The 22427-nt window shown below is 41.2% G+C and overlaps 1 protein-coding gene across 3 annotated transcripts in view; it reads left to right on the forward strand.

The window, feature by feature from the left end:
* The window catches only part of ATP13A2 (ATPase cation transporting 13A2), a 2158003-nt gene that overhangs the window by 1034623 nt on the left and 1100953 nt on the right, over positions 1-22427 (forward strand). For all 3 annotated transcript variants that reach the window (XM_044061825.1, XM_044061827.1, XM_044061826.1), the window contains exon 9: positions 17248-17382. In XM_044061825.1, the coding sequence (XP_043917760.1) occupies positions 17248-17382 (135 nt within the window). The remainder of the gene's footprint in view (positions 1-17247; positions 17383-22427) is intronic.

A 22427-nucleotide genomic window follows, 5' to 3' on the forward strand; every position in this document is an offset into this window, starting at 1 on the left:
TGACATCTGGGGCAAGAAAGACTGAGGATATGGCATTGGTCATGCGCTTAAGTACTACTACGTACTGACGTCAGCTCCGGGCGCCATGACCGACGCCAGCCTAACCCTTTGGTATTCGGGCCGACCGAGGACAGCGGACTACCCACAGGTTAGGACTGCAGCAATGTGGATCCTCGAACATCTACATTTATGGTAGGTACAAAACTGCACTTTCAGTGTTCTTGATTAGACCTCCCCATGGGACTGCCTTATATGGATCAGCAAAGCCTGCAAGATTTCTCTCCTTTGGTGGCTCCAGTCGCCGGAAATCTTGGCAGGTCATCCATTCTTAACCCCAGCCCAAGCCACAGTGACCACGGATGCCTCCCAGCTCGGTTTGGGGCGGGCAGTTTTTGGGAAGGATGGTCAAAGGCACGTGGTCCCAGACCGAGACCAGATTGCATATCAATGTTCTAGAGATGAGGGCAGTGCTTTTAGAGTTGCAAGCCTTTCACGCTGTTCTTCCCTGGGGATGATTGCATTTCAGTCAGACAGCATGTCTGGTACATCAACAAACAAGGAGGGACCACATCTTACGCCTCTCTGCCGCGAGGCCATGAGAGTGTGGGAGTGGGCGATTTTCACCAGTCTGTTTCTGATTGCAATGCACATCCAGGGACGCTCCAACATTTTAGTGGACAGATTGAGTCGGGCTATTGTAATGCCATACGAGTGGTCTCTGAAATGGTCAGTAGTGGAGGAGATCTTCCTCGCGTGGGGTCACCCTTCCTGTGATCTCTCTGCATCCCTTCCAACGTGAAGTGCAGCAAGTTTTTCGCTCTGATCCCCTCGCCAGGGGACTCCCTCAGAGACGCTGTCGTCCATGCTTGGCCTCCCAGGTTACTGTATGCCTATCCCCCGCTACCTCTCATTCCGAAGTTTCTTCAGAAAGCTTACCGACTGGGGTGCAAAGTGATCCTCATTGCCCCGTTCTGGCCATGTCATGTGTGGTTCCTCTTCCTCTGGTCTCATGCTCTAACTCCTCCATGGATTCTGGACCCCTGCCCGGATCTCTTCTTTCATCCCTCGGGCATCAGTCCGCCCGATCTGGACAACCTCAAGCTGACTGCTTGGTTGCTCCACTTCCCTTGATTGCTAGGAGTCCTGGTCTATCATCTTCAGTAGAGAGTATTCTGGTGGCATCCCACAAAGCTTCCACTAGGAAAGTTTATCGCAGCATATGGAAACACTTCTCTAATTGGGCTTCTCAGAGAAACCTAGATCATTTACAGACCCAGTTCCTGCAGTGTTGGAGTTTTTGTCCTATATTTTCCAACAAGGGGCTAGTTCATCTAAAGTGAAAGTACAACTGGCAGCCATATCTAACTTTCATGTGGACGGAAATCTGAATGCTCTGGCCTCTTTGAGATTGTGCAAGGCCTTTCTAAAAGGTACTTTTCTTTTGTGTCCCCCGGTTAAGAATTCCGTCTCTCCTTGGGACCTTACCCTAGTTCTACAGGCGTTTGTGCACCCCCATTTGAACCAGCAGCGTCAGTAGATTTGAAATTCCTGTCCTGGAAGATAGTTTTTCTAGTGGCCATTACCTCGTCTAGAAGGGTTTCCTGAGATTCAAGCTTTGTCTGCTGTGCCCCCTTGCTTGATTTTTCATAAAGGCAGGGTTTTGCTTTGTACGAACCCTTCTTTCTTACTGAAAGTTGCTTCTGAATCTAATATTAATCAGATGATTAATCTGCCTGTGTTCTTTCCAAATTTCCAGAACAAGGGTGAATATAAGCTGCATTTGCTAGATGTTCATAGACAGCTTAGTTTCTGTTTACACAGGACTAAACAATTCTCTAAGTCTGACCAATTATTAGTGTCCTTTTCCAAACCCTTTCTGGGCAAGGCCATTTCCAAGGTCTCCTTAGCTAGATGGATTACACAGTGTAATTCAAAACACCTTGCAGTCAATGTATACTGCAAGTCTATAGGGATAAAGGCCTATCCCCACCTGGTCCTATTAAAGCTCATTCTACCAGATCTATGGCAACTTCTGCTGCCTTTTGGTCTAGAGTTTCTCTTGATATTTGTGGAGCAGCGACCTGGGCAAGGTCACATACATTTATTTCTCATTATAAGTTGGATTTGATCTCTAGAGGGAGAGCATCCTTTGGCTCTGCGGTGCTCAGGAATATCCTTCCATGAGGGCCTCCCAGGAGTTGTGGTAGCTGGGGACTCTGCCCCACAGGTTGCAGATAAATGAAGTTGGCTACTTCAGATAAAGAAGTTATGTACTCACCATAACGTTCCATCTGAGTAGTTATACTTCATTTTCTGCAACTGTCACTCCCTCCTTCCCCCAAACATGTTCTACGTTAGTGTTATTGAGTTGCTAATAGTTTGATTAGTGGCAAACTCGATCTGAGGGAAGGTAGCAGATGTGAGGGATTATGGGTAAGGGGAGGAGCTTGGAGCAGATGATAAAATGTTGTCAGCTCGGATCCGATATGGATCCGAATACCCACAGGTTGCAGAAAATGAAGTATAACTACTCAGATGGAACGTTATGGTGAATACATAACTTTTTTCTTCATTCTGTAGTTACATCCATTTGCTCGCTCAGCATTTCTGATACAATACTCTCTAGGGAATTTTTAAGTCTGCCAACTCTCAGAAAACATGTGTTCCCAGTTGCCTCTTTCTTTCTCATCACATCCCGAACATTTGACATCTACCAGAAGAAAAAAAATCGGTCTGCTTGGAGTATAAAAATACGTATGCAAATACTTCCAAGCAAAAATCCTATCTTTTCTAGACTCTTGTGTATTAAGAAGCCAAGCATATGTCCTCTCATAGTTTCTTTGTGAATGGCTTATCCAGTCTCTCTTCCCATTCTTTTCTAACCTCATCTGTTTGGTTCCTATAGTTATCATGCAGTATTTTAAATGCCCTACTAATTATCCCTTTTTTAACAATAGCTGCTGTTCTAGAGTCAACTAAAAATTCAACCTGTACAGGTCTTATACTTGGGATTCCCCAATCACTTCATCTTTGCCTATACTCTGTCAATCCCTGATAGGGAAGACAGTTTCTAGACTACAGAGCAAATGCCTTCTTGGCCTCCTCCCATTGTATTAACTTTCCCACTCTATTTGTTCTCTGTACCTTGGTTCCTTTGCCATTTTCCTGCAGTAAATTCCGGCCCCCTCTTGCCTTTTCTCTGTAACTATAATTGCAGTGATCCATATCAGCAGAACCTCCTTTCTCCATTCTTGTGTTGGTTTAGTTCTTAGTATACTTTATGCTACTTTATGAATATAATATTCTGTATGGCTGTTATTTTTCTCCTCAAGGATCTGCATCCAGAATCTCACTCTGTCCTTATTTCTTGAATTTCCTCCGCTGCTTTTTCGCCACCTCTTTTCACTTTGAATTGTAGCTTTCTGCTTGGCCAATGTATAAGACCCTTAATTGTGTACCTCTAAAATATCCTTTGAAATCAGGTTATCCTAAACCCCCTTGTTCTGCTGGAAGGATCAGCTTATCCTACTTGACTCTTGCCATCTTCCCCTCCCCCCTGATAAAATCCTTCAACTCTTTATTAATTACCAACCACAACTTCGCCTGCAGTTGATATGCTGCATGTCTGACTGGTGTACAAAACTAAAGGGAATAAAACATTTTTGTTTGTATCTCACTATCCATAGACAAGAGCTTTCAGTTTCTTAGTTTTTGTATTGCCTTTTGTTTAGTCTCTTCCCACATAGCCTTAGCTGCTGTAACAGAATCCTTTTTAACCTATACTCCTGAACACTTCATTTTATAATTTCCCCATTGCTGAACCAATTCATGTTTGAGTACATAGTGTACACCTATAGTATTTCTTTTATCTTCATTAATTTTATGTCCAGAAAAAAACTTGAAACTGACTTAGAACGTTCCAGAACACCGAGATGTCCTTTCCGGTTTTATCAGGAGTAAAATATCATCTGCAAACAAAGCCAACTTTTCTTGATTACCATACCAATTATATTCTTGCATTTCTGAGTCCCTTGTTTTCTTTGCCAGTGATTCTAAATATAATGCAAATAAAGGGGAAAGTGGACACCCCTGGCTGAGTAACTCTCTTCTGACACTGTTTAGCAAGGAGGAACCCTCCCACTTGCCTCTGATCCCTCATATATCCTCCTAACTAACCTTATTATATCAGGGCATCCAAGTACTTCATTGCCCTTCTCATAAAAATCACAGTTTACTCCGAGGAATGCTTTCTCTGCATCAAGACCCACCAACAACAGTGGTGTTTAATGTTCTGCTTCCCTCTAGATCATTCTTGTTCTGTTAATGTAGTCAGATGTTTGCATTCCCTCCACAAAACCACACTGATCCATATTTTTCAATTCTGACAAGACCTTTTCCATTTTTTTTAGCCATTATAGATACATGCACGTTGTAGTAGTAAAAGTAACATCTTTTGGCTTTTCCCGATTAGGGGTCACCACAGCGGAACTCCGGTCCGCTAATGATTGGTAGTTGACTTTTACGGTGCCAAGTTGCCAGCCCAACCTTCAAGGAAGGCACACCCATTCATGCACGCACCTACCTGCATGTCTTTAAATGTCACTCGACCATGGGGTGGACATGCAGACTGCACACAGAAGGCGCTCTAGCCGAGAATCGAACCGGAGTACCTCTTGCTGTGAGGCAACAATGCTAACCGCTGCACCACCGCGGCAATATGCACGCACTTTATAATCGTGGTTTAAAATTGAAATGGGCCTATATGAAGTGGATCTGATCGGTCTTTACCGTCTTTATGTATTACAGCCACCACATCTTTTTTTTTTCCAGGATGTTGGTGGATACCCTCCTTTTAAAATACTGTTAAAACCTTCCAGATCTTTCACTTTCTTCCCTCCTAGCTTCCCAACTTCCACAGGAAAACCATACTTTCCTGCAGATTGGTTTTACATTACATTTTTTCTCTCATCTTTTCCTGTCTTAACTGTTAACCAAGTCTCTTCTGTCTCTAACCTTGGCATATTTTTCTTTCATAAACATTTCCATTTTTGCTTTTTCTTGATTTCCACATTTCTGTGTTTTATAAAAAAATTTTCATAAAATTTCCGAAATATTTCTAATACCTCTACAGGATTTCTGTTTATTTTTCATTGTAGGCGCCCTGAGTTTGGCAGCCACTCTTTTTACCTTCTGTTGACCAAATTGTTGTGCTATAAGATTTCCTGCAATGGAATTATCAAAAAGAAGTTGCTTAACAGCCATCTTTCTGAACTCATGCATATTATCTGGCTACTCTGTTGTTTTATCTTTAGCACTATGCAATTGTGCCTCTTGTTCTGAGATTCCCCTTATTCTGTAATATTTTAACCTTTGTCAGCCCCACTAAATAAGTCTCATCACTTCTTAACCATATTGATTTCTTTTATTTTTACCTTATTTTAAACTCTCTCCATTTTATCCCATTCAGTGCCTATAACGTCTGAAGAAATTTCTATTTCCCCTAATAGTTCTCCAATAATTTCCACTACCCATTCCTTAACTTGTTTTCTTTAACAGGTAGGTGGGGAAGTCCCAGTGTCTCATTTTTACTTCATTACCCTGTGTGTTTCTGTCTTGGTTATTTGTTCATGGCCTGAAATAGTTTTGGATGTATGTCAAAGCTTTCAGTTAAATGTACATGTTCCTGTAAAATATAATTTGTCTAGTGTAGCCCAGTTATTGTACTGTGGGGAATATGTAAGTTTCCTACAACTAAATTTTCACCTTCCATTCCAAATATTTTCATACATTTCTTCAGAAATCTACCCCTTTTATATTTTCCCTTCTTGATCCCCTGATATATCCTGACTATAGCAAATCAAATTCCATCCCCCACCTACAAGTAATATTCTGATTATTCCCCCAATATTTTATTAAGCTCCATAATAACAGTTTTAGGTGAAGTATAAGTATATGGCAGCATAATCTTTAATGCCACAGATCTAAAATTATTATCTTTTTCCCCCTCTTCTGTCAGCATTGGAGCTTCCCTAGCAGTTAATATAAGTACTTTCCTTTGTCCTATCCATCCTGAAATCCTTTCTTTATCAAATTCACATGCTCATTTCTTTCCAAATGTGTCACATGTAGCATTACTATTTGCATTCTACATTTTTTAACATAATTTGGTGCTGTTCCCTTTTTGTCTGTACCTGTGGGACTATTCACATTCCATGATCATATGGAAAGTGTCGTTATGATAAGTTATTATTCCTACCTATTGTATACAACAGATTTTTTAGCTGTTTCCATCTTTTGTGATACATGCACCCACTAATATCTGTCAGGTTGATCGTTTAAATATGTTGTGTTTCTTGTCCTTTCCATTTGAACCCTGTCTCACATTTTTAGAAGACTTTTTTGTTTTAATGAAAACCCTCAAACAAACCCCCCCCCCCAAAACATCCCCATAACCTATAACTTAATACAAACACACAAAACTATGTACATCTTAATATAATGAAGTTTAACCTTCCACGTAAGAATAATTGTCCTAAATAGGCAACTACAGACAAGGGTACTATCTAATGTAAATTTAAGGTTATCCATTCTAAGATGCGTGTTACTACCTGTGCTTTTACTTACATCTTTATTCTCCTTCCAGATGTGGAAAAAAAATTGCGTGCTTTCAGAAAACATCATCTGTTAGCCTTAAGAAAACCAATGTTCTGGCTTTTTATTGCCCTGTAATCAGCTTGTCAACATAAATGTAGATCTCGCTGCAGGCACCTAATAACATGCTGAACATTTATTTCTAAAGGACAGCCTTTCTTTACATCAGTGTTCACTTATTCACTTGTTTCCATTTAAAAATGGATGTTAAGTTGTCTATCTCGCCTTCATTCTTGCTGGTTGGGTTCAGAGCCGATCCTCTGCTCCGACTCGGCCATCTTCAAAAGTTCGAGAGCTGCTTACTGGCTCGAGGCCCCCTATATCCCATGATGCCTGTCACTAGATACCCAGATCTCGTTTGTTGCTTCTGCTGCGAGGTTGCTTTTTTTGGCTCAGGTCATATTTTTCTATTTTATTGTTAGCTTTGATAAACATTTGTTGTATTATAATTATAGTAGTTGTAGTCATAGTTATAGTAGTTCTACTGGTCTAGTTAGCTATTTATAGTTTAGTCTCCTTTTCCTTAGAAACTCGTTTTTTGTTAGAGAGCCCCCCCCTTTGTTTCTTCAAGGTAGCCATTTTTAGCTAGAGGCTAATCCTTGTTCTTTAATATAGTAGTTTTCTTAGGAATTGTTATATATCAATAACTTTAGTTACTATTTCTTAGATATATAGTGTGTGTGCTGTTAGGGTGTGGTAACTTGTGTTGAGTGAGTGTGTTTTTTACTGGTTACCTACTTCCCTTCTCTTGTTTTTTCTCTGTGATTTTCCTTTTCACAGGAATGTCTAAAGATATGAAAGTATCTGGATTCAAGAAGTGTGACTCATGCTGTCAGATGTCATCTCTGACAGATGGTCACGCTTCTTGTGTCTACTGTTTGGGCGCCCTACACCTGCAGGAGTCTTGTTTGGTGTGTCACACCTTTAGTCCAAGAGTCCTGCAGGAGTGTAGGAATAAGCTAATCCTTAGGGGTTTGCTCAGCCCTTAAGGGTCATCAGCTAAGGCCCAGCCAGTGAAACCCACTAAGCCAACGAAGCCGCCTGCTCCCAGTTCGGAGCCGTTGTTGGGTGTGGCGTCTGCTTCAACTTCGGATCCAGCCGGAACCGAAGTACCTGTATCCCAGTCGGCCCCGACTCTGGTGTCGGAACCGTCAGGGAGCCGAAAATGCTCTAGATCTCCATCCCTAGAGTCGATACGCTCGGCTCCAGGGTCGCCTTTGTTACAGTCGGAGTGAAGTCACTGATCCCACTCTTCTCTGTCTTCTAGACTATCTGATCATGATTTGGAGAGAGTGGTGAACAGGCTTCTAAAATAGCAGGCCCTGGATAAAATGTTGTCCAGCCCCCCTCATAAGTGTTCAGCTCCTCCTGTCGCTGCAGTAGTTCCTCCTTCAACTCATCCCTTGAGTTCAGAGCCGGAGCTTGCTGTGGCTCGTATCGTGGAACCGTCTGTTCCGATACCTACCCTTTTGGTTCCATCGTCGGCTCCGATCGCCTCCATGGTGCTGTCCTTGGAGGAATCTGGGCGTCGGGACACCCTCGTTGGCTCCGAGGGGGCGAGTGGCATCGGACCCTTGTCCGACCCCGTTCTCCCTCTTGGAGCTTCGGCGCAGGTGAGTTTGGCTCCTACATCGGCTTCAAAGCCATCTCTCTCGGTGCCGGGAAGGATTCCGGTCTCTTCGGAGCCGGGGTCTTCTCCGCCATCGGGAAGGGGCACCTTCGAGGTCATGAAGAGTGTGCTGGCCTCTGAATCAGCCCCACGATCAGCCTCATCGGCTCCTCCCCCCATGGTGCCTGCGTCTGTCTCTGCCCCTCCTCCACACGCCAAGCATGGGGAACAAGCGCTCCAGGGCACCCCATTGGGTGTATCTTCCTCTTCCGAGGCCTCCCCTGATCATTCAGAGGAGCCCCCTCAGAAGAGGAAATGCAAGAGGAAGCATGTTGACTCCCCTGAGTCTGTCACTTCAGATACCGACTTAGAGGATTCGGAAGGGTCCCTGAGATTGCCCTCTGAGGATGTCTCGTTCTCAGACTTCCTTGAGATACTTAGGCAGAGGAGGAACTGGACTACCCTTAACCCTTCCGAGGATGAGTCAGTATTCCTGGATGCATTTGGTTCCCGACCCTCCACCTCCTGGGTGTCTCTGCCTTTCGATCCACTGATGGCTGTGGTGGCTCGGAAGGCATGGTCAGCCCCAGACACAGTGGAACCAACCCCCCGAAGACCCACAAAGTTTATTACTGCACCACAGGACAAGCAATTTCTGACAAAGGGTGTTCCCGTTGATGCCATGGTGGTAGCAGCGGCCACAAAAAAGGAGTTGGCTGAAGCTTCCTAGTCTGTCCATCCCCCTAGTAAGGAATCTAGGACGATGGACAGATATGGGAAGTGGATGTTTTCCTCAGCGACCTTCTCCATGAAATCGCTGAACTACTTGTGCCACTTTACACGTCTTCAAAGGGATCTCCTTAAAGAGCTAGGAGATGCCCTTCAAGATCCATCAGCTGCGGGGGTCCAGTCTAAGGTTGCCTCCCAGCTGGCGACTCTTAATTCGGTAGTAAACACCTCCATGCGGCTCATCTCTTATGCAGCCGATGGTGCGAGTAGGGCCGCAGGCACAGGCGTGGCCTTGAGGAGGCATGCTTGGATGCGGTTATGTAATTTTGCGGAACCCTTCAGGGCGTCTTTCACCAACACCCCCTTTGATGGTTCTGCTCTTTTTGGACCACAGGTGAAGGATACCCTTACCAGGTGTGAGCAGGAAGGCAAGACTCTCTCTGCTGTGGGAATCCGTTTTTCCACTCCTTCAAGGCCGTATCCCAAATGTCAAAAGAGTGGGAAGATGTGGTTCCAGAATCCCCAGGGAGCCGTGCCTGACACACGTGGAGAGTTTCTCTCCAGGGGCAGAGGAGGGAACAATAATAGACGCCGCCCTCGGGGCAGAGGGGGTCCACAAAATCAGGTCCAAAGAGAATCTTTCTCTGACGAGCCCTTCCAGCATCCCTGAGGTGCTGCCCGGTTGTCCACCTTCGGAGGCAGTCAGGGGAAGATTATCGCTGTACCCAAAAGCCTGGCAAAGTATAACACAAGACACATGGGTACTGTCTGTCATATCCGAAGGCTACAAAATCCCCTTCTTTCACACTCCCTACATTCCCAACAAATCCCTTCCAGATGTTCCACCCAATCTAAGGGATCAGGCAGTTCAAGAAATATCAAAACTTCTAAGAAAAAGAGCCATCCAGCCAGTCCCAGCAGACCATCAAGGATCCGAAACTTACTCAAGGTTCTTTTTGGTACCAAAAAAGACAGGGGACTTGGAGACCCATTCTGGATCTCAGCAGACTAAACAGGTCTGTTCAAAGAACTAAGTTCCGGATGGTCACGCTACAGTCCATTTTGCCCTTTCTGGGTCAGGACATTTGGATGTGCTCCATAGATCATCAGGACGTGTACTACCATATCAAAATGGACAGACGCTCCAGAAGATTCCTCCGCTTCCTGCTTGGGAGCCAGTCATTATCAGTTCAGAGCTCTGCCCTTTGGTCTCACCACAGCCCCCCCAGGGTGTTCAAATGTTTGGCAGTAGTTACCGCTCACCTGAGACGGCAAGGATTCCAGGTGTTTCCATATTTAGATGACTGGCTCCTTACTGCAGCCACCAGGCATCACCTGCTGCGAGCCAGAGACTACACCATCCAAACTTGCTCCAAACTAGGCATCACAATAAATTTCGAAAGGTCTGCATTGTCACCTTGTCAATCTATTACCTTTATAGGCGCAAACTTAAATACAAAGGACATGTCAGCGAGACTTCCATTAGACAGAGTGCTAGACATTCGCCGACATGTGCAGGTCTTATTAGGATGCAAAAAAATTCAGGCCAGATTCGTCCTAAAGACCTTGGGTCTCATGGCAGCGGCTATCGTACTAGTCTCCCTCGCTCGTTTTCATATGAGGATTCTTCAGTGGATGCTGTTCACCCAATGGTCTTTCCAGCAACTTCCAATGTCTCACAAGATAATGATCACACAGACATGCAAAAATCAACTTGTTTGGTGGATGGTTTCCCCATCAGTACCCCAGGGCAGACCATTTGCTCTTCCTCCTCCAGTGGCTACTGTGACCACGGATGCCTCCCTGATCGGGTGGGGGGGGGGCATTTTCAGGGCAGAACAGTCCAAGGCACCAGGCAGCCTCACGAGTACCATCTGCATATCAATGTCTTGGAGATGAGGGCCGTGGTTTTGGCGTTGCAAGCTCTTCACAACTCTCTTCCCACCAGGACCATTGCAATTCAAACAGACAATATGTCGGTAGTGTGGTACATCAACAAGCAGGGCAGAACCAGGTCCTACCCCCTATGTCGAGAAGCACTCAGACTCTGGCAGTGGGCGATCTCTTCCCAACGGTTTCTGATAGCAGCGCACATCCCTGGGAAGTCCAACATTATAGCGGACAGGCTGAGCAGAGCAATTCTCAACCCTTACGAGTGGTCTCTCAGTCAGACAGTGGCGGACCAAATCTTCTGCAAATGGGGTCAGCCTTGCTGCGACCTTTTTGCCACCCCCTTCAACAGCAAGTGCAACAATTTCTTCTCTCTCCTCCCTCTTCCCGGACACTCCCCAGAGATGCTCTAGTTCATGATTGGCCTTAGGGACTTCTTTATGCATTCCCTCCGTTTCCCCTGATTTCCAAACTAATACACAAAGCTACCGCATTGGGATGCAAGATGATCCTCATTGTCCCTTACTGGCCTCGACAAATTTGGTTCCCGTTCCTGCATCATCACCTTCTGGAGCAGCCCTGGACCCAGTTCCAGACCTCTTGATCCATCAATCGGGCAGGCTGCACCAATCCCTTCAATCACTCCAGCTCACTGCTTGGTTGCTCCACTTCCGACCTTAGCCAGGCTTCCAAACATCTCCCACTCGGTGCGTGAAATCATCTTATCGCATAAGTCTACCACTAGAAAGACTTACGCTAGTAAGTGGAAATGTTTCTCTTTCTAGGCAGAGTCTAGAAATATAGATCCCTTTTCAGGCCCTGTGCACCATATTTTGGATTTTTTAGCGGAACGTTTTCATGCTGGATCTTCTGCCACGATTAGAGTTCAGCTAGCTGCAATTTCAAACTTTCATATAGGTCTATCAGATACTAGTATTATGTCCCATAAGCTTTGTAAAACTTTTCTCAAAGGAACTACTTTACTCAGGCCCCCAGTGAGAGATCCTCCGCCTCCGTGGGTTCTAAACTTGATTTTAGCTTCCCTGATACTGCCCCCTTTTGAACCTGCAGCTTCTTGGTCTTTGAAGTTTCTTTCTTGGAAAACCCTTCTTCTGGTTGCAATTACTTCAGCCAGAAGAGTTTCTGAACTTCACGCTCTTTGTGTTCGCCCTCCTTATCTAGTTTTCCACAATGACAGAGTTTCCCTCAAGACTAATCCTTCCTTCCTTCCAAAGGTTTCTTCTGACAATAATTTGAATCAGTCTATTGACCTGTCTGTGTTTTTTCCAAATTATTCCAGCAAGGCGGAATACAAATTTCATCAGTTGAATGTTCATAGAGAGTTACGTTTTTACTTGCATAGAACTAAGCAAATCAGAAAATCAGACCAGCTGTTCCTGTCCTACGCTAAGGGTAAACAAGGTCTACCTGTGTCAAAAGTAACCTTATCAAGGTGGTTGACCTCTATTACATTTATATATCAGCTAAGGAATAAAGAGCTTCCTGCTAAACTAAAAGGTCACTCCACTAGAGCTCTAGCTACTTCAGTGGCTTTTCAGGCAAGATTGCCAATGGAAATATTTGTGCAGCAGCTACATGGGCCAATCCTCATACCTTTATTTCACATTATAAACTGGACGTGACCTCCAGGAGCAGAGCTGATTTTGGTTCCACTGTTCTGAAGAGTTTGTTCCGATGAGCCACCCAGGATTGAGGTGCTAGGGACACTGTCCCAACCAGCAAGAATGAAGGCGAGATAGACAACTTAACATTAAGAAGTTATGTACCTACCATAACGTTCCATGTTAGTCTTCTTCTCGCCTTCTTTCTTGTGTCCCACCCTCCATCCCCCTATCCTAGTAGACCAAGAAGAGTTCCTTTTGTTTTTCTCACTGGCTGAGTCTTCTCTGGCTATTTCTTCTGACTAGTAGCCTATCCAGTAGGATTTATGCATTCTAGGACAGGATTCCTGTATTATTATTATTATTATTATTATTATTATTATTGTCTGCAGTTAGACTTACCAAACGAGATCTGGGTATCTAGCGCCAGGCATCATGGGATGTAGGGGGGCCTCGAGACAGTAAGCAGCTCTTGAGCTTTTGAAGATGGCCGAGTCGGAGCCGAGGATCGGCACCGAACCCAACCAGCAAAAAAGAAGGCGAGAAGAAGACAACTAACATGGAACGTTATGGTAGGTACATAACTTCTTATTATTAGATTAAGCCAAGGGTCTTACTGCAGACATTCACCTATGAAAAAGTAAGAGAAAAACATATCAGCTCTACAATTGTTATGATCTATGTACTTTTATGTCCTGTCCCTTGTTTCAACAAACTAAGATTCTAGCCTGTTAACTTAATCTTGCTTTTGACGGTCTTTTTTTTCCCCTCTTTTTACTTTGTATTGTCTACATTTCTTAATATAAAAAGAGGAGTTAAAGAAAAACGGCATCTGTTTACTTTAGTATCTTTATCAGATACAGCATACAGTATCTGAAAATACTTTTTTCGTGATAGAAATATGTTTAACAGCAGAAACTATTTTACTTGGTTATCTTTTTCCTTCTTTTCACCTTAGTGTTCTTTCAAACATTAATGACATGTCCCTCACAAGTTTAAAAAAATTCAACAAAATTTCATTCTTTGCACTTTTTCTTGTACCACCATATTTCACAAGTGCATTTGATTGTAGTCTCACACTTCACTCATTTGTGTGTTTCTGGTCTTCTTGCTATTTCTCTCCTTCTCAGACCTCCAGACTCTGGCTCAATTCCATGGTACTTCCGATTCTTCTAGTCAGTTCCTGTGCTTTTTTTGTGCTTCAAGCATTTTCCTTTGGAACATTGGAAAAGGTTTCGCTGGCAAAGTCTGTTCTAGATTTATTGTCAGAAGAGTGAGAAGCAGAGTCCCCTTCTGTTTGATGGCTCATTTTTTGTTGGACAAACATTTGTATTTCCTCCATAGCCTGTTTTGAATCAAAAAATTACTTTGATCATCCATGAACAAATATGCTGAAGACAGCTGGATACAGTAGCTGGAATACCACCTCTGCCTCTCTACATTCCCTGATTGTCGGAATAAACTTGCTTCTCTTCTGTCTGGTGCACAGTGAATAGTCATTTTCCACAAACACTCTACTATCTCCAACTTTAATAGTTTGCCTTTCTGCCTCAGTCTTGTCAGGAGCAACTATTTCTACTGGTAGAATTGCATCATTACTAATACAGGTTTTGGCTGCTTTTTCATGGCCAGATTTGGAGCATACACACTTTGACTTAACTAATCCTGCTGTGGAATACCTGTCCAGTTGTTTATCTGTGCCCTTCATAAAATTAATGCTGTCTGTTCCTTCCAGTTTTTCTGATATAGGAAAACATATCAATTTTCCCTGTGAGCTCTGTTGTCTAATTCTGCTAGTTTTGAAACATCTGTCCTTGAGCATTCTTATCTTCTCCTCTTCATTTTGTCTGATTTTTGCAATTTTATTGTTTCGTTTGAATGTCTTTTTAAAGCTTCTTTTCTTCCATTTTTTCCAGCCTTTTATAATTTGAGTTGATATACTTTCATTGTTTCATTTATTTTAATCGTCTTTGAGCACATTTGACTAATTTTTCTTTCTAGATTACTGGAAGCCACGTCTTGCATCAAAGCTAGAGTTTGAAGTGCTTTTTGTTGAACAGCTGCAGGATTCTTCCAAGATACTGCTTTCTCATCACCTTTTCTAGCTGATTTTCTTTCAGGCTCTTTCTTCTTTGCTGGCATCCAGGCAGTGTACTTACCACCGGTAAATGAATTAATTAAAAGTATCAGAGTTCCTGGCACTTATCTTTCAATTTGTTTTTCACACTAGGGGAGAGCTGAAGTTAAGCTGTTGATCAGTGTGCAGCCATCTTGGAAAGAAGGTCACTAAGTCTTATGACCATTGACACCTGGTAGTACCCTCCCTTAGATTACACTTCTTTTCTCTAAAGTCTTGCTTCCGTTTTGTAAAGGATTGCTTTCTCCTGGGGGCTTGACACTGATGAACTGTTGCACTGTTGAGGTCACCAGCATCATTTTAAAAAAAGGCATGTGGTGGGAAGTTACACTTGATACACGGATGGAAAGGAATGCCAGTGATTCACAGTTGTGGTTTGTAAGGGCTGGTTTTCTTTATATCAAGGTCTTAACAGTGACTGATTAGACACATCCCAGGTGTCACTGTGCTTCATTGAGGACTGGGCATTTTCATTGCACTAGTAAAGGGGACTGCTTGGGTATGGTAGGAAACAGCAGTTGCTGCATGAGTTAAATTTGTTATTGTTAGTGACATGATGCTTCTATTAGAATTCCTGCCTTAGAATTCCAGGGTCAGTCATTTGACTCCAATGTCTGATCAGTGACTTTGTGGACTTGGCACATTCTGTCTGTTTCTCTGTAGTTATTTGGATTTTTCATTTTCCCCCACCTCAGACATGCTGGTTCAATGGGAATTCTAAATCTTTCATGTATTTTTATTTGCCTTTGTAGTGTGTGTTGTTGCTTGGAATGATCTGTAAAAATTAGTTCACTTTCCCCTTTTAAGAATTGATAAAACAGCACTAACATTGGAGCATCTTTGCTTTTTTTATGTGAAAATTGGACCCATGTATTTTTGCTTCATAGATAAAAACAGCATGGATTGTAGCTAAATCAAAAAAAAAAATAAAAGCAGAATTAAAACTCATTTTTGTAAAATATACCACCCAACACACACATGCACAAATTCTTATGCTGGACCTTTGCCTTCTGCATACCCTTATTTAATGTAATCAGTTCTGAGATCACCTCAGTTTTGAGAAAAGAGAATTTACCCTTATTTAAACTGCAGTTTCACAGTTAGGACCATTGACAACTTTGCATTTACAATGTGTGCACATAATCTAGTGTGGATGATAATTCATACTGCTTTTAGTCCTATCAACAGTGTTTCTGATCTACATTGAGCTATATTCACCAACAGGGTCTACAGAGTAGCATTTTCATCATTTCACACTGAATTCAGGGCGAACCAAATGTGCCTTCCTGTACCTTGATTGCACATGGCAACATTGTGCTGAGAGTTATATTTTATGTTGTAAAAATGTTTGTGTATGGCTGGAACTTAATAAATATTTCAGCTCAATCCTACCATGCTGTGTTAAGTTTTCAGCATCTGCACCCCCCCCCCTGTTTGTAATAACATCAGAACATCTGTCATTTTTGCTTGTAACTGGGTTGGTCCTACAGTGCTATATGCTGCATTTTTCATTTTCATGTAATGCTATGCCTCTGCTATGTAATTTAGCTTTTTATTTACTTTCTGTGATAAAGGTTTGTTATAAATTTCCAGGAAGAATCTCTTCCCCAGACTTTAGTACAGATGTTCTCTCATTTCTGTCACAGTGCATATTTATTAAAATAAGTTAGCGTCTCAGTGCCATCACCACTAGTGTCCCTCTGTGTTGAAGGAGGTTGGGCAAATATAGAAATTTGCTCTCAACATGTAATTTATATAAATCCTAGCCCTCCAGAGGATTTCCCATGCATTAATACAAGGAAATAACCCAGATTTCCTACCTGTACAGTCTCATTAACTACAGAAAGCAGTGTCCTTTATCATCTATTCTCTGTACTTTGCCTGTTATTGGAATTTTTAAGTTGGTAATTGTGGCTGGCTCAGTGTTTTGCCTTTCTTTCTAGCTGTGAAGGAATGACTTCTGGGAGACATGGTCATTAGAACCTTGAGATGTAAAACCTTCACTAAAGCTCATTTGCTTCTGTTGTCCTGCTTTTGTTTAGAGATTGCTATCCTTTTTGAGAACATTGTCATGCTGTTTAAAACACTAAGCAGGGTCTTGGCCTTAATAGGCAAGTAGAAAATGGGGTCTTTGCACTACAAATGTTACTTTTAGTAGGTAGGCGTTGGGGGTGAATTACTGTCAGCAAATTTAGGGTGTTACTTAAAAACTACTTAGTCAAGTTTGTCATGTAAAAGGAAACATAGTACCGGGGGGGGGATATTACCATCATCCTCCTCTAGTTCTGTTCAGTCTCTCAATAAGACAGAAGTGCATAAAGTATTAATTTCAAGAATCCTTTAGGTATAGGAGTGTGATCTGTCCCTGTCCTGAAAGTCTTTAACTAGAGGCATTTCTGTTAGGTCTGATAAGAGCAGTTTCCCTCAGCTCAGACATTTTACATACCTGAGCATACAGTGACTTGCTCTATCAGTGTGGGGCATAATGCTGTAAAATAACTTAATAGAAACTCTTATACGTATGACACTTTTCAGTAAGACCATGGCTGGCCTTTTGGTGAAACTGAATATTTCTAACATTAACGTTTACTTCCCTCTGTTTCTCTTAGGTGCTGAACCCCTTCTACATTTTCCAGATCTTCAGTATAATTCTGTGGATGTATGACCGGTATTATTACTACGCTGTCTGCATTTTTGTGATTTCAGCAATATCCATTGGCGTATCACTCTATGAAACTAGAAAGGTAAGAATACATGGATTCTGTGAGTTAATAAAGAAAATTCCGTAAGAGTTTTTTTTTTCTTTTAAAGTTTGGAGGAAAGTAAATCATAAACTGCAAATTGCAGTAAATTAAATGTTTTTTTGTGTTGTCATTACTAATGAAACATACATATGATCCTTGTTGACATTTACTTGCAAGATCAATGATTTTAATCAGATGAAAACCATAATACAATAAAGACAAGTCTGCATTGTATTTGTTTTTTTGTCCTAAAGAGTTTATTACCCATGTACAAGAGTTACTGTTCCTCACCTTTAATCACAAACTGTTTTTTGGTTGTGATGAATTTGTTAACTGCTGTACATCATTTATCATTACTTATTTTGAAGATATTGTACAATACACTAGCCATATTTATCTAGAGGTTTGTGTCTTTCAGCTCCAACAAAGTTTTAATGTCAGCCAACTTTGGTTGAAACCTCACAGCTTGATACTGAATACACAGAAATAGTTTGATATGTTTCCTTCTTTTTTGAAGCTTTCTCCCAGTGCAGCACTTATAGATGTTTACTTTTTTGCATGTTGTGTGACTCACTGAATTAACTAAGCTATTTTGTTATAGACGTCTTACTTTAAATAAGATGCTCCTTACTTTTGATATATATATATATATATATATATATATATATGTATATAGGTCCATAGGTACGTCCATAGGTACGTACTAGGCTATCGGCCCTGGGGCCTATACAAGCCCAGCCAAAAAGGTACCCTGGCTTTTGCCACCCAAGAAAATTATTTTCCTGTGCCACTGTCGAGCAGAGCCACAGAGGTGATCCCTGGGGTGAATTTCCTATTTCCCATCCAATCAAGATTTTTCTTGAAGAGTGCTAATGAGGAGCTTTATTTGATATAGATAGGTAGTTTATTCCAGAGTATGGGAAGTCTCTGGGACAGGAATCTATCCCTCCGGCATGTTCCGTTTATTGTGGTGACAAGGTTTAGGACCTTAGAGCATGTAGCTCGGAGGGATTGGGATTTCTTTAAGTGTAAATGTGTATATATATATATATATATATATATATATATATATATATATTAATAAGTATTCTACATTATACCTTTCTTCGTAACACCTCATTCATTTCTTCTGTGTTAAGAAAGACACCTTTCTTGTTTAATTCTGCCTTTATGTTACAGATTCTGATAAAAATGATGCATCATTACTTATTTTATAAACTCATGCATAGTCTTCTGAAAGTAAACTTAAATTTAAGTTGTATTCTTATTCTTTTTATTATTACCTGTCACGGGTCTAAGTAAATCTGTCTCCATTCACCCATACTAGTTGCTCTTAAATATTTTCTTTGATTTTTATTGTTACAAAATACGTGCTACACATTTAACCTTTGGGGAAATAGTTGTTGCTAAATTTACTGTTTCGATTCTGTTTAGAAATTGTGTAACATATAAATAGTTATTGGAAAAGTATTTAGCTTCTTATTAGTTGTTTTATTTTATGATTCTAATCTTAAGTGACTTTTGTTTGCTTGGTTTCACAAAAAATTATTGTTCTTTTGTTATGTTGAAAATAAATGAAATATATTTTGTGGCATTTTTTGGTATCAGAACGCAATATTAAAACCAGTAAAATGCGAAGTTCCACGGACTCCTTGCTCCAGCAATAAGCTTGCCAAACGAATTGGGTCTAGACCCAATTCGTTTGGCAAGCTTATTGCTGGAGCAAGGAGTCCGTGGAACTTCACATTTTTTGGTATATTTATATGTAGTAGTTACAGATGTCTCATATTTCAACATATGTGCCTAACAATTATTCTGAGTTTCCATTTTGTTGGAAATGGTTGCAGTACCTGACAGGCTACCATCCACTGACTTAAATTCCATTGACAGACTTAAGTGCTCACATGGGGAATGGTAGAGACGCTCAACAAATGTAATTGTGAGGCACAGCATGTCTAATATGAAGCCAAGTGGTGAATTGTTAGTGGCACTTCTGTGTAATGGCTTATCAATATTGTCTTGCAGTTTAACACAGAGGATTGAAGCTTTGAGATGCTACCAAACTTCATAATGTAGTCCAAGGTTTTATTCTGTGTCCCCTTCATTTGGCTGTTGTCTGATTTTGTGTAAGTCACTTAACCAGATAGTGCTCTGATTCACCCCTCCATAGAGACTTGTGCTTGATGGCTTACATGAGTAACAAGTGAATAAAAGAAATGCTGAAACACAACTGCTTATAAGTGGACTTTGTATCACAGTTGATTGGGACTAAGCTCACTGATAACTTTGTTTGGAACCTTAGGCCTTATGCTGTGGACATTGTGATTAAGAGAGCTGCCCCAGCTTGACACCAGATGGGAAGACCTGGGAAGCATAAGCATATAGTGAGGGTATTCTTGAAATGCCTAGTAGATGTCTCTGATCAGGATGAGTTTAGTAGCTTTTGCATTCAGAAGAGCTTCTCTCATACACCTATGAGAATTCAGGGATGTAGAGTCTGAACACATGTTGCTTAAGACCTCCGTAGTTAATAGACAGTTCCATGGAGCTGTGGCCAGATGTGGTTGGTACTTCTCATGGATACAACCTTAGGACTCGGGGCGGAAACTAGAGGGTCAGAAATTTTGGAGTTAAAAAGATTTCTTCTATAGAAAGCTAGCGAAGAGGGTATGATTTGGCTTAACGGGTAGACTAGGAAGGCTGCCGTTGCAGACGTGAAGGCCTGCTTGTGGGAGGAGGTTGATGGCAAGGCTGTAAATTGTTCTCAGTAACGATGAAAAATGCTGACATTGACTGGGATATTGTTAGGAAGTGGAATTAAATGAAAGAGGTGGTGCCAAAAGCAAATTGATAAATCCGTTTCTGTAGATAAGGCGCTGTTGACAAATTACCTCACAGATTTCACTCAGAGCATACTGTTTCACTGAACTGGTTTCCAATATCCCTTTAAAAGTTAATTACATTGTACTTCACAAATTTCACTAAGGACACACTGCTCAGACTTCTCATGATTAATTGCCTACACTTCCAAGTTGCTTGCTGTCAGCCAAAACAGGTGGTATTGGGAAAAAATTAGTTTGCAAGTGCAAGAAAGAACTACAATTTGTTGCATTTCTCATCATTTTGATGTCCACCTCTGTGTAAAAAAAAAAAAAGGTGCATGTGTGTGTGTGTGTATATATATATATATATATATATATATATATATATATATATATATATATATATATATATATATATATATATATACACACACACACGTGTGTATGTGTGTATATAGATATATATATATATATATATATATATATATATATATATATATATATATATACAGTGCAAAGAAAAAGTATTTGCCCCCTTTCTAATTTCTTATTTTTTTGCATGTTTGTCGCACTTAAATGTTTCAGAGCATCAAACAAATATAAATATTAGACAACGATAACCCAAGTAAACAAAATGCAGCTTTTAAGTGATGATTTTATTAAGGAAAAAACTATCCAAACCTACATGGCCCTAAGTGAAAAAGTAATTGTCACCTAAACCTAATAACTGGTTGTGCCACCCTAAGCAGCAACAACTGCAATCAAGCGTTTACGATAACTGGCAATGAGTCTTTCACATTGTGTTGTGGAATTTTGGCCCACTTTTCTTTGCAGAATTTTTAATTCAGCCATATTGGAGGGTTTCCGAGCATGAACCACCTTTTTAAGGTCATGCCACAGCATCTCGATTGGATTCAAGTCTGGACTTTGACTAGGCCACTCCAAAACCTTAATTTTGTTTTTTTAAGCCATCCAGAGGTGGACTTGCTGGTTTGTTTTGGATTATTGTCCTGTTGCAGAACCCAAGTGTGCTTCAGCTTGAGGTCACGAACTGATGGCCGGAATTCTCCTGCAGGATTTTTTGGTAGAGAGCAGAATTCATGGTTCCATCAATCACAGCACGTCGTCCAGGTCCAGAAGCAGCAAAGCAGCCCCTGACCATCACACTATCACCACCATGTTTGACTGTTGGCATGATGATCTTTTTCTGAAATGCTGTGTTACTTTTACGCCAAATGTAACGGAGCACACCTCCCAAAAAGTTCAACTTTTGTTTCATCAGTCCACAGAATATTTCCCAAAAGTCTTGGGGATCATCAAGATGTTTTTTGGCAAAAGTGTGACGAGACTTTGTTCTTTTTGGTCAGCAGTGGTTTTTGCCTTGGAACTCTGCCATGCATGTCATTTTTGCCCGGTCTCTTTCTTATGGTTGAGTCATGAACACTGACCTTAATTTTGAGGCAAGTGAGGCCTGCAGTTCTTTAGATGTTGTTCTGGGTTCTTTTGTGACCTCTTGGATGAGTCGTCTCTGCGCTCTTGGGGCAATTTTTGTAGGCCAGCCACTCCTGGGAAGGTTCACCACTGTTCCATTTTTTTCTCCATTTGTGGATAATGGCTCTCACCATGGTTCGCTGGAGTCCCAAAGCTTCAGAAATGGCTTTGTAACCTTTTCCAGACTGATAGACGTCGATTACTTTGTTTTCATGTGTTCCAGAAATTCTTTAGATCGCAGCATGATGTTTTCCTTTTTGGGATCTTTTGGCTTACTTCACTTTGTCTGACAGGTTCTATTTAAGTGATCTGTTGATTCATCAGGTCTGGCAGTAATCAGGCCTGGGTGTGGCTAGTGAAATTAAACTCAGCTTTCCCAAAAATATGATTAACCACAGTTACTTCATGATTTAACAAGGGGTGCAATTACTTTTTCACACAGGGCCATGTAGGTTTGGATAGTTTTTTTTCCCTTAATACATAAAATCATCACTTAAAAACTGCATTTTGTGTTTGCTTGGGTTATCTTTGTCTAATATTTAAAATTGTTTGATCTGAGACATTTAAGTGTGACAAACATGCAAAAAAATAAGAAATCAGGAAGGGGGCAAATACTTTTTTATTGTGTGTGTGTGTATATGTATGTATATATATATATATATATATATATATGTGTATATATATGTATATATATATATGTGTATATATATATATATATATATATATATATAT

This window comes from Protopterus annectens, chromosome 2.part0 (genome assembly GCF_019279795.1).
Source record: "Protopterus annectens isolate FY-2018-M chromosome 2.part0, PAN1.0, whole genome shotgun sequence".
Lineage (NCBI taxonomy): Eukaryota > Metazoa > Chordata > Ceratodontiformes > Protopteridae > Protopterus > Protopterus annectens.